This window comes from Temnothorax nylanderi, unplaced genomic scaffold, assembly GCF_030848795.1.
Source record: "Temnothorax nylanderi isolate EJ_2023f unplaced genomic scaffold, tnyl_v1.0 TNYL_tig0087_pilon, whole genome shotgun sequence".
Taxonomy (NCBI): Eukaryota; Metazoa; Arthropoda; class Insecta; order Hymenoptera; family Formicidae; genus Temnothorax; species Temnothorax nylanderi.
The window spans coordinates 198,532-213,386 of record NW_027249149.1 but is presented as its reverse complement, the minus strand read 5'-3'; the positions used below and the strand labels follow the sequence as shown (position 1 = coordinate 213,386).

General features: G+C 32.1%; 1 protein-coding gene across 1 annotated transcript; it reads right to left on the bottom strand.

Annotated features, from left to right (window-relative positions):
• Positions 1-2,463: 2,463 nt before the first annotated feature.
• On the bottom strand, positions 2,464-8,321 carry LOC139774776 (UDP-glycosyltransferase UGT5-like). Its single transcript, XM_071710236.1, has 6 exons — positions 8,063-8,321; positions 7,108-7,344; positions 5,590-6,003; positions 4,221-4,443; positions 3,201-3,420; positions 2,464-2,920 (listed from the first exon to the last, which is right to left on the bottom strand). The coding sequence occupies exons 1-6, from the start codon at positions 8,288-8,290 to the stop codon at positions 2,632-2,634; spliced, it is 1,611 nt and encodes a 536-aa protein (XP_071566337.1). The 5' UTR covers positions 8,291-8,321; the 3' UTR covers positions 2,464-2,631.
• Positions 8,322-14,855: the final 6,534 nt, after the last annotated feature.

Genomic DNA, 14,855 nt, shown 5'->3' with positions numbered 1-14,855 from the left:
TATATATTCGTAATAGGCAGTTTTTGAAATTCACAAATTCACACACACAGCTACATAAATATCTTGGTAAAATTAAAAAATTACAGACACAGCTACTCTTACAATTTTATCATTAGTTGAGATCGAGACAGAGATTTCCCGAGGTAAACGCCGAAAAAAATTATCTTTGAAAAGGTAGCGGTGAGCCAAAAAAAAAGTTTAGGAAACTCAAACAAACAAACGGATGTCTTTCTACATCCATTGTAGACCGGCCCTTTAGCAACACTTTCCACATTCTCAGTTGTGATTGGATGACTCACAAACCATGGTGAAACTGTCCAGCTATCGCACATGTAACTTGATTTTCAGATGAAATCTTTATTTCCCAAACGTTTAAAACATTACAGACGTGTTTCCCAAATGATTTCACGTTGATTTAAAAAGAAAAAAATTGTTTTTAAAATTATTATGTCTGCTAACTATACGCTCAATTAATTTTTATTAATTATAAATAAACGATTATTTCCTAAACTATGAAACTATATTCCTAAACTTGCCCAAACGTGGGTCTGAACTTGCCAGACTAAACTTGCCCAAACGTGATTCCCAAACTATTAAAATAATCAATAATAAGAAATATCAAATTTGTCTGCTAAGTATATAGAGGTTAAATATTATGCTCTGTGTGGGAAGGGATTGGAGTAACACTGAAGTAATAACCGACTCCAAGCCGACGTAGTCTAGTAGACTATAAAGTACTGAAAAAGTGATGACGTATGTAACATTATAGATTTTCAGTACTTACAGTCAATATCGAAACACAGCCTGTCTACCAATAAAACATACATAGAAAAGTATTTGCACTTTATTGCACTATAGTGCAGACATTAAAACGAAATATTGACCTTTAATTAATTTTTATTAGAATAGAGTTGTTTTCTAAATAATAAAAATTATATCGACACTTTATCCAAATGATTCTGGAGCGATTGGATTTAAAAAAAATATTTTTTAGACACTTTCTGCTAATTATACGCTTAATTGATTTTAATCAATTGTGATTATTGTATGGTTTTCCAAACTCTGAAAAGTTTTTTTCCAAATATCTCCAAATGATTTCCAAACGATTGGATAAGATAATTTTCAATAATTTTTAATTTGTTTGCCAACTATACGTCGGTCGTGCCGTGGCGGTGGAAGGAGATGGCGCGCGAGAGAGCAAAGATGGATCGAGGAAGAGGGTCGATAGGGGAAGGCGAGCACGTGGTGCCCGGTGGTAGTAACGGTTAGAGAGCGGTAGAGTGAAGACGAAGCAGAGAGACGGAAAGGAAAGTTAAGCAAGTAAGCAAGTGAGCGTAAGGCCAGGAAAGCGGAAAGGAGATTGCAAGGAAAGCGAGGAAAAGAGCTGAAGAAAGGAAGAGCGGGAGTGAATGAAGCCGGGGAAGTAAGAACGAAGCGGAGAGGACAAGAAATATAGCAGAGTGGCAAGGGGGGTGAGGATGCCGAGAAAAGGACAGAGGAGGGAGGAGGATGGCTGGGGAAATAAGAAAGAGGAGGAACTAGTGAAGAAATTGTTTGAACAGAACACTGCCAAGACCGACGAATTCACGCAATGGTGTAGTAAAACATTGAGCAGTGTACAGGCGTCTGTGGACATCCCTACGTTCGTTACATTCTTGCGAGACCTCGAAACACCGTATGAAGTTAAGGAGTACATTCGCGTTTACGTTGGGGATACCAAGCAGAGCATGGAATTCGCCAAGCAATTCCTCGAAAAACGAAGCACACTGCGATCAGCGCAACGTCCTCAGGTACCGGATCGAGGAAGAGGGTCGATAGGAGAAGGCGAGCACGTGGCGGTAGTAGCGGTTAGAGGGGAGGGAGAGAGAAGGCGCCCAAGAAATGGTATAGTATATTGTGCATCAAGGGGCGAAAGTAGCGTTTTTCAGACGAGTGTAAAGTTTGCCGCCCGAGCCGAAGGCAAGGGCGGCAAATCACACGAGTCTGAAAAAGCTTTCGCCCCGAGGTGCACACGATATTTTTCACAATACCTTTACGGAAAGTCGAACTTTCCGTGGAGGTGTTGTGAAAAGGTCTTTTCTTCTTTTCTAACCTATGATTTTTGTAGAGGAGACGCTGAGTTTGGAAGGGAGGAGAGACAGGAGGCAGAGGAGATGAAATAGAAGGAAGAAGAGAGGGAGAGCAGTCAAAGGAAAATAGATGGAGGGAAATGGAGCGAGGAAGAAGGGAGCTAGAAGGAGCGGAAAGAAGGAAGTCGAGGAGGAGGACAGGAGGGTTAATAAGGGAAAGGGAGGGTGGGTAGTAATTTGTGAGGTCGCACAATGGCCAGATTTTTAGGGAAATTAGGACATGTAAAGGTTTGGGTACGGTCAACAATAAAGTGAAATTGATTGAAAATATTACCTTATTTACTGCCAAAAAAGAGGTTTTATACATAAAATATTGTATTAAACGTTTCTAATATTTACCATATAATTTTGATTTATTTTACAATTTAATATAACATAATTTATTAATATATAATTATAATATCAATGCAATTAATACATTTTTTATATCTACATTAATTTTACTTCTTTTACATTAAACATTAACATTATTGCACGCAATGTCCGTTAATATTTCTATGATTTACGCTTGTTTACTCTTGCGTAATTTGGTGTATATATGATTATAAAAAAAATTAATCGATAACTTAATTACAAAGAATATATTTAACAGTATCGTGAAGAAAATAAGTAACAAAAATGCGTAGACATCGATCTGATTTCGTTCCACCCAGCTCTGAAATTTCAGCGGCGTTGCTAAAGTTAGATTTGGATGGCGGACGGTGTATTCAATGCCCCAAACAGCTAAATCTAATGGTGGTATTGGCCGATCCCGAAATTCGCTGGATAATTGTTTCATGTTTTTCGTATAACTGTACCAAAAAATGTTTCACTATTAATAATGTAATACAAAAATTACGCATCTTTATTAAAGAAAAAGCTAAATATGACGAGATGTTATGCATAAACAGGAAAGCCAAATTTTATATAATCTATTTTTTCATAATCTATTATAAACAATTGTTTTTACAAAAACTTATAAATCGATTATATTAAACATTAGAGCTTAGACATTATTTAAAATATCACTCTGTCGTTAATTTACTGTATAAGTAATATTAATGATAATAAAACATGATCGAAACATGATACCTTTCATTGTAAAGTATTTCTTCAACTGCGTGTAATATGGACTGCGTGGACAAAATTTTAATGTCCAAATATATGCCAACGCCTTTAGCTACTAATATTTCTGTATTGAATTTTTGATCCATAAAAAAAGGCATTACGATCATTGGTATACCTTTCCAAATGTTTTCCTGAGTACTGAGAAGACCACCATGCGTCCAGACTGCTCTTACATTTTTATGAGCTAAACATAAAAATAGATTATATAAAAAGTTTTAATTTTAATTATTATGATGGACATTGATGGAAATCTCACATTGATACAAACATTTAATTAGCTGTACATGCCGATTAATGTGCATGATAAATTAAATGTGATGGACTTTTTAATCAACCGTTTTCTCGCCTGTACATTATTTTTAAACAAAAAACGAGTTTTTTTATTATAACAAAAATTACTGTCTTATTATAAAGAGATTATAAAATATAATTATAATTATTGAAAACTGAAATTGTCTTATTGTTAGATGCGAAAAAACTATTTAAAAAAAATTGTTCAGACATTATTGATGAGATAACCAGATAAACTTAATGCAACAAAAATTAATTTCCTTATACCGCATTTATTTTCAAAATGGAGTTTTACTGTAATTAGTCAAGAACTGTTTAACGCACAAAATATTTATATATATTGTATACAATGTTTTCATATCTTCCGCGATATTTTACTAAAACACTGGTGATAACAATTGAGATAACAACTCGAATCAGTATTACGTAAAAGTAAATAATTCTCACAATTATAAATTTTATTTTACTCAATGCTATTTTTAAGAGAATGGTATTATAATAATTAATAATATTTAAAACTCAAATTTTATAGACATTCTAATTGTTAATAAAGAAAGCTTAAACTTAATTATAAGAATTTTTCAGTTGATAAGAGAGTATACGAAAAGCAATGATTATTTATAGTAAATATTACGAGAAAATATATATCGGGTCTCATGTTTCTCGTATTTTTTTGAAAATTGGGAAACGTACATAAAACTAGGCTTTGCGGCATCCATTTCACAATCATTACGTTGTCCGGTATTTTAAATGGCACTTCGATATCTAGTTTCCATAGGACTCGTTGCTTCAGTTTCGACAGAGCCAGTATAACGGTTTCAACCTTGTCTAGGCCGATCCTTTTCCATTTAACATTTGTTCCTAACGATATTACGATAGCTCCATTTTTTGCTCCGTCAAGAAATACGCGCACATCCTGCAAAATAATGTCGAACTAAATATTTTGATAATATGATTTATGCAAAAATATGTATTTTAATGCCAAGACGTAATCGTAAGTAACCGATACATTTTCATGTGGATTATATCTAAGTAGATTATATTATTAAATTTGTTTAAATAAAATTTATACAACATTTTTCCATAAGTTATTAAAAATAGAATATTATTGTAAAAAATATTTTCAAGTTTTTTTAAATTTACCAATATGCCGCGCAATATTTAGGTATTTTTTGCTTGCAATTTACTGATTATTATAGAAATTAATTAATAATTAATTAATGAATAAAAATTATATTATATTATGTAATATATAGCTATTTGTTCCATTATAAAGATGTTGAAAATAGCATATTTAAAATGTTTTTATAAATATGTATTTCTAGACAGCATCCATTTCTAAAAGACGTCTTTACAACGTAAGTCTTTTAGACATTATTTATACCTACTTACAATATATGCACATTTTATGTGAAATAAACGTATGCAAAATTCTCATAAATTTGGAAATATATACAAAAAATTATCGATTTAATAAAAACAAGATTAAAGATTTGTCTTGATCTAACTGTTTATTTAAAATTCCGCGAATTAGAACAGTATTTTTTACAACCAAGATAGACAAAGAATTTCGCCCATTTTCATAAGGATTTTGGGCTATATATTCCGGGCCTATGTATATATCCCAGACTATAGTCATCAGTCATATATATTTTTGCAAATAATAATGGTAGTATTAAAAAAAAAATAGTTTTAGATCTTCAAACTCTCGCCGGAAGCAGTCTAGACTTCATAATGCGATGTCATTTTATTCGTTCGATGGCTTAATTATTAGCAAAGCTGTCCATATTAGTGTGGATTCTAATCAAATTTGCTGCCAATCTGTGCGCATATTACTAACATTTTGCTTACTGGGAATATGTTGAATAGAACGGAAAAATCTGTGCAACACAAGAGGAATGATGGGTTCTAGTGCGATAGTCTTCGAATATAGATAATAATAGATAATAAACTAGGGTTTCGTTAAAATTCTATTTTAGTATACACCTTTTTTTTTGCTAATATTCTTATTGCAATTTTTGCTAAATTGCTCTTTTTAAGTAACAAGTATAATTTCTCTCACCTCAGGATACGTCGCGACTACCTCGCCGGCAATTGGTTCTATGGCCTGCGCATTCAGTCCTGCAATCTCGAGAGTGTTCGGCGGCAATGGGATCGCAGGCTCGAGCGCAGGATGAGTATTGATTAGTACTATATTAATTCTGTCTTTTTCTATTTCATGTAATGGTCTGATTGCATGACCTAAATATTCCTCAGTAAGTTGTTGAATAATAGGCAAAAAATAATAATCTCGTATGAGGTCATCCATGACGTAATATAAAGCATTACATGCTCTCAGCCATAAACCATCGGGTTTCACAAGGGACGCAGGGTAGGGCCGAACAGTCGGGTAACTTGGACCACCGACATAATCTTTGAGCCAAGGTGCAGTACCAAATGGAACATAGCCTACTACGGGTGGCTTACCTTTAGCAACCTGAAAAACAATACTTACAGACAATAGAACGTGCTAAAACTAAATAGTTGTTATTTTGTAATAAATAAACGAAATAAAACTAATTAAGTACTATTTTGCAGAACTAGCCCGTTATTTTATTAGCAGATAATGTAAAAATAATATATTATTTATATAAAAATAAACTATCGCTTTACGCGAAAGTAGTGTAATTAGTTCTGTGACTATTATTTCCATGTATTATTTTACGTTTGTTAAAGCTAGTACGAGAATTTATTATTGCAATAATAATATTCTCAATTATTTATAAGAGTGCAAGAGTGCCGAGGTTGCAACAATATATTGCAACCAGTCAAATTCTTGGATGTTTTGTACAATATTTGTTTTTGTAAGTTTTATACATGTATACCCTTTTTAAACTATGTGCTAATAAGAATGATTTATTTCTTCTATAGTATACATAATGTTTAACTCATTCCGGTTTGTCTGCTCATGTTACACAGTTTAGCCTTGTGTCCACGATGCTAGAAATCGCCGAAATCTCGGACGGAGAAAGAATTGACCAACATGCATATTGGTTAATTGGCTGAAATGTTCAAGTGTGATCGGTCAATTCTTTCTTCGTCCTATAGATCTCGGAGTGATTTCCGGCATCGTGGGCACGAGGCTTTATACAGGGGAACTCTTTTTTATCGCTGCACTGGCTGTAGAGTTCAAGAAACTCTACACACACTAAAGCATGAGGGTCTCATATGTACGTTTCTCCTGCTTCAATGTATATGTACACTTCTCGAACTAGTATGTACAGCCAGTGTGGCAATAGAAAATAGGCCCACAGTTTCAGTAACTTCCCGGTTGTTATCCTTTTATTTGTATATTTGTATAGAGAGTGGCACAAAATTTTTCATGCATTTTTACGCATTTTGTGTATTAAAGATATTCACAATGAAACATCGTATTTCAACACCGTTTTGAACTAATTAACGAATGATTAAGAATGATTTTCAATTTGCTACGCTTGCAGACACACTTTGATTTATAAGGCAACTTTGCTAAGTCGCTTGCAATTTAAAAACTATAGACTAAACAATTACTATACAGTTCGCTAATACTAGATTGCTCTACCTCCCACAATCCGTAGAAACATTGAGTTAAAGTAATGTCCTGCACTATAACGTCAAACTCGACATTTTTAACCATTTCCAAGAGTTCTCTTGCCGCTTTAGTTTTTATCACTGTCTGACATCCGCCCATGCCCCACTGATACATAAAATTCACCATATAAAGTACACTGTACTGTTCCCATTCAGCTGGATTATAATCCTCGGATTGTTCATAAGTTTGCATTACACCATCGAAAACCTGAAAATAATAAGTACTCTTCGCTTTACAGGAGGGGACATACAAAAATGCGTTAAATTATCTCAAAAAGCAGTTATTAATCGAATGTATAGATAAAATAGAAAACAACATTTTAAAATAGGAAAGTTATATTTTTTTTATTTATCATATATAAATTCCAAATAATCGATTTATACTACCGCTCAAAAGTATTTACCATCCCAGAAAAAATGGGAAATTTTAGTTTTTTGCAGTAAATGGTTTAAAGTGCAGGAGATTATTGTTACGTGTACTCATTGTTAACTTACACAAAACTAATGCTATGTTGGTCCTTAGTTCCTAATTAGGTCCTAATTTCATGTAATTATTTTGCGTACGGAAAATCTCAAATAATAAATACATTTTCCGAGATCATCACGTTGGTGTATTTTAGAAACCAAAATCAATTACAAAATTAATCGACAGGATGCCAAAATTCTGTATGGTTGTAATAAAAAAAACGTGACCATCTTAATAAGGCGAAAATTTAAAATAATGTTATTTTCTTGTCAAATTATTGTTTAACATTATTTAAATAACATGTAACTACGTATACAATAAAGACATATGTAGCAAATTATTAGTCTTTTCATTATAATTTTATTAATAAACTCATTAAATTTCTTTAAAGCGGCCAATACCTTTGAGCGGTAGAGTAACGTCTCTCAGAATGTCTTCGAATCTCATAATATTTACTTACGGCGTATGTCAAATTCTGCCCGAGTATTCCATTAACCTTAGTCTCATGTATGCTCGCTATATGTACATGATGGCCTTTACGAAGCAATCCTTTAACCAAATGCTCCGTCCAGACGTGGTGACTAGTCGACGGAATAGTCTCTATCACTAAAATCGACATTGGTTTCGACGCTGTCACGAGATCACCCATTAAGATACAACAAGCAAAGAAAATGACACTACTTAACATTGTTGCGCTACTCGTGTGGTCTTTCGATCAGATCCTAGTACCGACTGAATCAAGAAAGACTGTGATGTAGGATTCTTCCCCTCCTCATTTCAAGATAACTGTGTTTGTACTTACCTTTGTACCTAACGGGCTGGCAATTACGTTGACATGTAGATAACTTAGCTGTACAATTATAGAAAAAGATTAGAAGAGATATAGAATTAGTAAGTGTGTATAAAAGGCCGAATTTTATCGATTTTATCGCCACTTAAATATGTTGTAGGGGAGGTCTTTCTGAGTAATTCTACGTGAGAAAAAAATGGGAGACGGTATTAGTTTAAAAGATACGACAAATTCAAGTTTGACATTAAAGTTTGTAGGTATATGCTGTAATAATATGTTATTTTTTCAGTACTAAGGAAAGTAATTTGCTAATATGTGTGTAGATTACACATATCAGCAAATTGCTTCTCTTAGAACTAATATGTTAATACATAAAAAGAATATTAAAATTGTAAAACTTCAATTTGCTATTTCTTCTAAACCAATGCCGTTCCCCACTTTTTTCTTGCGTAGAATTACTCAGAAAGACTTCCCGTGGCGATGAAATCGGCGAGATTTCCTTTTATACGCATTTACCATAGAATCATTATAATTATATATAAATCATTAATAACATGTGTATGTATAACGTATGTAATACGCAGTATCTATTTACTCACTACCCAGGTAGCAGATAGTCGTCATAATGACGTGATTCTTACGTCGCATGTTACGTCATTTATTCCTAAAGTTTAACGTAAAAATGACGTATTTTTCACGGTCCTAAGTCACACACCAGGGACGTCATTAGTAAAGTCAATAAGACGTTATTTTAACTCTCACAGTGACGTGAGTACAATATCCTAGGTAGTAGAATGACGTGTTAATGCCGTCTTAATGACGGCTTAAATCGTCAATAATACCTCATTAAGACGTCTTCAAACATCATCCTGCTACCTATATAGGTACTTTACTGACGTACAGAAGTCCGTACGTCGACAAACAATTTTAAAGTTTTAAGTCTCATTTGAAGCCAAAATAATGTTATATCAATGACGTTGTTTTGGCTTTAAACAAGACTCAAAACTTTAAAATTGTCGCTTTTAATTTGGTACAACAAATTTAAAGTTACAACAAAATAGAAAATAGAATTTAAATATTTTGAAATAAAATAGAGATTGAAAACTAAATTTACTGTGACATCGGCGGAACGCAGCCGATGGTCCAATGAGGAAAATTCGGTTTTGAGAAAGAAATTCTCTCGTTGGATCATCGGCTGCGTTCAGACATCCGACTCCGACATACGACTGATTGTAGAACCGGCCTAATATAATTAATATTCTTACCTTTGGTTCTTCCCCAGATTTAAGTAAAATCAATCGTAATAAATAAGAATCATTGCAAAGCGCTCACTGAGCTCTGCTTTATCGTCTCAAAGCTCAGGCTTTGCGTACAGTGGAGTATATATTTGGAATAGGAATATAATTTATTAGGATATAATAAATATAATTAAATATAATTTATTAGGATATATAAATATATAGGAATATTCCTATAATAAATATTGAATATTACCTGCAGATAGTAGGATGACGTCTAAGGCCGGTATTCATAGTCGAATCTTATATTTAAGTCCGTCTTAAGTACGAGCTTAAGATGCCATTAACCAATCACAGAGCCGTATTAGCATTTTAAGATATTACTTAAGACGGTCTTGAAATGAGATCTGACTATGAATACCGGCCTAAGACGTCTTAATGACGCATTATTGACGTTAAGGACGTCATTAAGACGTTATTAATACGTCAATTGACGTCACTCTGTTACCTTGGTAGGATCTATAAATGTAGGAATATTCCTATAATTATATATTATCTGCACTGTTGTTAAAATATTATTATAATTGATTGTTACATAAGAATATTTCGCCAAGAATAGCAAACATTATTTCATCCGAAAAATAAATTTTCCTACAATACGTAGTCAATTAAACGTCTATATAATGTCATTTTACAAAGTTTTTTTGACGTATTAAAACATGACGTTAAATATACGTCACTTAATCGACGAATGACGTAACTGACCAATTATGACCAAATATTGACGTCAAAATGACGAGTGCTTGCTACCTGGGTACTACTATCATATTGTTAAAATTGAGTGAAGACATTTGCACGCAGAACAATCATCCAATCAGTGTTGATCATTACATAATACATAATTGATTATTAAATTACATAATACATATTATTGATCATTAAATAATAAAATACCTATAATAATTGTTAATATACGTACGTAAGTCACTGTATTAAACATGCATGTAGACAAAAATGAGCAAATTATATGTACCTAATTATATTTACAAAAAATTTTAATTATTTACCACATACAATATTACAAAATCTTGATTCTTGCAGACTGAGCGATACCGACATACCACGATACGGTATAAAACATGTTGAAAGAGGAAGATTATTAAAATAATTGAAAAATATTTAGTATATATAGATTAATGATATTAAAAGTATAAACAAAATATAAATAAGATGTTAAGATATAATCGGCACGATGTAATTTTCACAATATACATATTATCTGATTAAATGACTATAAGTGAGAATAACAAAAAAAATTTAAATATAAAATAAATTAATTTTAGTTACAGGCGTGTGCGTCTGATATACGTCGACCTTGAAATGTGCCCCGCGGGCACGAGAATCTTGTCAAGTATACGCATACGTCATGTAAACTATGACGCTGGGAACTCGGAACTGTTATGTATATTGTTTACTTATATTAACGCGCAGTACTCGATCCATGTGTTATTGACGTCGGGTCTTAAATTCATAGGTTCTAAACATCTAAAATTGGAAGATCAAGCGTATTGTACATTCTAAGGAATATTCCTTTACACAATGAGAGGAATACTAAATTTCAGATAAACAAAAAGTAGGAAAATTGACATATTGCTGTCAAATAATTAATTTTTTAATTACGGACATTATTTGATGATAATAAAATAAATGATGCGGCTAAAAACAATCAGAACGCGTACGTGGACGAGAAAACGGCAGCCGCTCTCTGGGATTTGGGAGGATTCGGTTTGCAAGTGCCCACGGAATTCGGCGAAAAAACCTAAGTAACAAGTGGTAGATGTAATCTTTGTATCTCGAAAAATCTCGAAAAAACCTAAGCAGTAGTATCTTTATTTCCAAAAAATTATAACCCAAGTGATACACATCACAAAATTACGTTACCTTATCAAAGAAGAGAATCGCGTTTTAAGTGATCTATTACAATTACAAAAAAGAAATGATATCTCTTTAAATTACAGCGCCAATTACATTACAGAGAGAACATATATATTGCCTTAAAAAATAATCTCGAAACATCTCGAAAAAACCTAAGCAGTAGTATCTTTATTTCTAAAAAATTATAACCCAAGTGATACACATCACAAAATTACGTTACCTTATCAAAGAAGAGAATCGCGCTTCAAGTGATCTATTACAATTACAAAAAAAAATGATATCTCTTTAAATTACAACGCCAATTACAGAGAGAACATATATAATACAAAGTTTACAAACATATATGTATTTTTTAATAAATGATAATATAATAATTTTACAAGATTAAACATTTTTATTTAAATTCAACAAGGGAATACAAGGTATTTAAATACAAAGTTTATATATGTATTTTTCAATAGAATAAAAAATTTAATTACAAAGAATTACAGAGGTAACAGTACAAAATAAAAATATTTTATTAAAATATTTAAACCCAACAAGGGAATACAAGGTATTTAAATACAAATTGCAAAGAATTACAGAAGTAACAATACAAAATAAAAATATTTTATTAAAATAAATAAATTTTTCTTGTAAAAAAACTTGGCGCTTTTTTCTTACTCCTGTCGCATTCTTCCCTAAATTATGTTTAATTGTTTTTTTATTTAATCAAAAATCTTAGTACTAATGTTTAAATTTTAATGTTTAAATTTTGAAGACTAACAGCGCCAAGTTTTTTTACAAGAAAAATTTATTTATTTTATTTTAATTAAATATTTTTATTTTATACTGTTAAATCTTTAATTCTTTGTGATTAAAATGATTCTTTGTAATATTATAAAAAGACACCTTGTTACGGCTCCACGCTCCATTTTTCTTTGATTGATTATAAAAAGAATTAAAGCTTGGATTGGAATGGGAAGATACTTGAATGGGAATACAAAGATACGTACCACTTGAGTTTTATTTTTTTTAAAGTAGCACAACAATTATTTTTTAAAGCAATATATATATTCTCTTTGTAGTTGGCGCAATTTAAAGATTTGATATATTTTTTTGAAATAACATATCACTTAGGTTGAATTAGGTAACGCAATTTTGTGATATAATTTTGTTAAGGAGAAATAAGGCTACTACCACTTAGGTTGGTATACGTATCACTTGGATTGAGTTTGGTAACGCAATTTTGTGATATAATAATAATTTTGTTAAGGTATATATGTATATACATATATATATTCTCTCTCTTTGTAATTGGCGTAGTATTAAAAGATTTCACATATCTGACTAAACAACGCGGGAGACTTTCGATTACATAATCGTGGTATCTGCGATAAAATCAACACATTAACATGCACTTTAAAGAGAAATCTCGAGATACGGTTTTATAGTCAATTGCGCGCCGACCAAAATAGTCAGACTTACGACTAGACTTACACCCGTGGAGTAATAAAATCCTGTCTCTTTTCGCTATAAATTTTTTACAGTCATTTTGATGCTTTAAGGGTTAAATCGAATCAATTTAATTAGAGCCTAATATTAGACTACTAATTGTAAGATCCAAGCTCGGACTATAAATGGCATTTTATACTAATTTGATTAACAAATAAAGTTAACAATGGATATTGAATACGCAATATAATCTCAAATCTATTATATAAATATAAATTCTATATTATAATGTACAATTATTGTGAAATAAATGCATTTAAGAAGGTTCAGTGGCTACAAAAAAATGCAGCCAGTTTCATGAAATTTTAATATGTTGTTCTGGAATGCAAAATAGAATTATGTGAATTTTTTGGGAATTTTTTACCGTCCCGTTTTGAAAAAAATGTACTCCAAAAATTGTACTTTTTAACATAGGTTCTTATGGGAAATGACATATTGCATACCTTCAGAATGAAATAAGTGCAAGAAAAAATGCAAATGATAAGGAAAAAAGACATAGTTGCTTTTAAGAAAAAGTATGCAGATGCGTGTTGCAAATTACATATTTTTTCTTAAAGGAACTGTGCCTTTTTTTCATACCAATTGATTCGTCTCATTATTCTGTGCATAAAAGTATTAAGGTAACATTACCGAAAACTTAATGTTTTACAAGATATTTTGTATTTTATGTCAAAATACTAGAACTTTCAAGCCTCATAATTCCAAAAGTTCTTAATGAAAAAATACTTTATTATAGTGTTTTGAAAAGCTCTCGAGATTAGCTACAAGAATATATGCATTGAAAAATAGGGGTTTCCATTTAAGAAATTAAAGGTGTCGTTTACGTGAGCTTTAAACGACCATCCAAGGTCAAACCAATGATACCATCTTATGGCCCCCTCGAAACCAAACAACTTTTGTCTGAAACATTTTTCTGTAAAACTTATAGTTTTCGAGATTTTTCAGGGTTTCCATACTTTTCTCCCACCCCGTATATTAGTTCTTTAGCAAAATACATAACTAATTTCTGAGCTGTGTGAAGTTAGTTATGTTATATAATAACAAGGTTGTAAAAATGCTGGTAATAAAAATATTTGTCTCAAGAAGCGTAGCCTTGACTTTCTATCTCTCTTCGGAAACGGGTGTGGTCGCGCATCTATTAAACAGCAAGTTTTCTCCCATTCTGAAGTCGTCTTTAGTTTTCAGTTCAGTGCAGTTCGTCTTCAGTTCAGAGTAAAGTCAACATGGCAAGCAGAACACCGATACAATCATTTTACGCCGAAAAATCGATATTCATTACAGGTATTAATCTATTTTTGCTTTTCTTTAACTGCAAATTTCTCAAGTAGGTTTTCAAAAATATTATAAGATACATGGTAGGGGAGACCGGGGCTAAGCCGACAACGGGGCAAACTTGACACTAGGCTTTTTGCCAATTTAAATCTATCGTAGAAACTTGCCTTTCCTACTGTAAATGCGTCTTTATGTGCCAGTATTATCAACGGAATTTGGTAACATTCTGAGTTATAGTGTAATTTTTAACGCGACATAAGCATTTTTGATAGTGAAAAGTAATTTTTCTGATCTCTCGAAAATGTCTACTCTTTCATCGAGCTTTACTCTTGCGAATCTACCGGTAAGTGATTTTGATGGGAAATTTGATGCTCTATATGAATCCGATAATCGTTTTTGGATATTTTCAAAATTTTCATGTTTTTGAAGTGACAAAAGTGAAAAACAACGTCCGGGGCAAAGTCAACACCACGCCGTTTCGTCGGCTCCCAGTAACAAACGATGCTTGTCATGCAGCCGTATGC

Bases quoted from the DNA above. Each gene is read 5' to 3' on its own strand.
- LOC139774776 (XM_071710236.1), bottom strand. From the start codon at position 8,290: ATGTTAAGTAGTGTCATTTTCTTTGCTTGTTGTATCTTAATGGGTGAT. The intron at 7,345-8,062 runs GTAAGTAAATAT...TATTATTTTCAG, and splicing joins GGCAGAATTTGACATACGCC to GTTTTCGATGGTGTAATGCA. The intron at 3,421-4,220 runs GTACGTTTCCCA...TTTTATGTTTAG, and splicing joins GCCGCAAAGCCTAGTTTTAT to CTCATAAAAATGTAAGAGCA.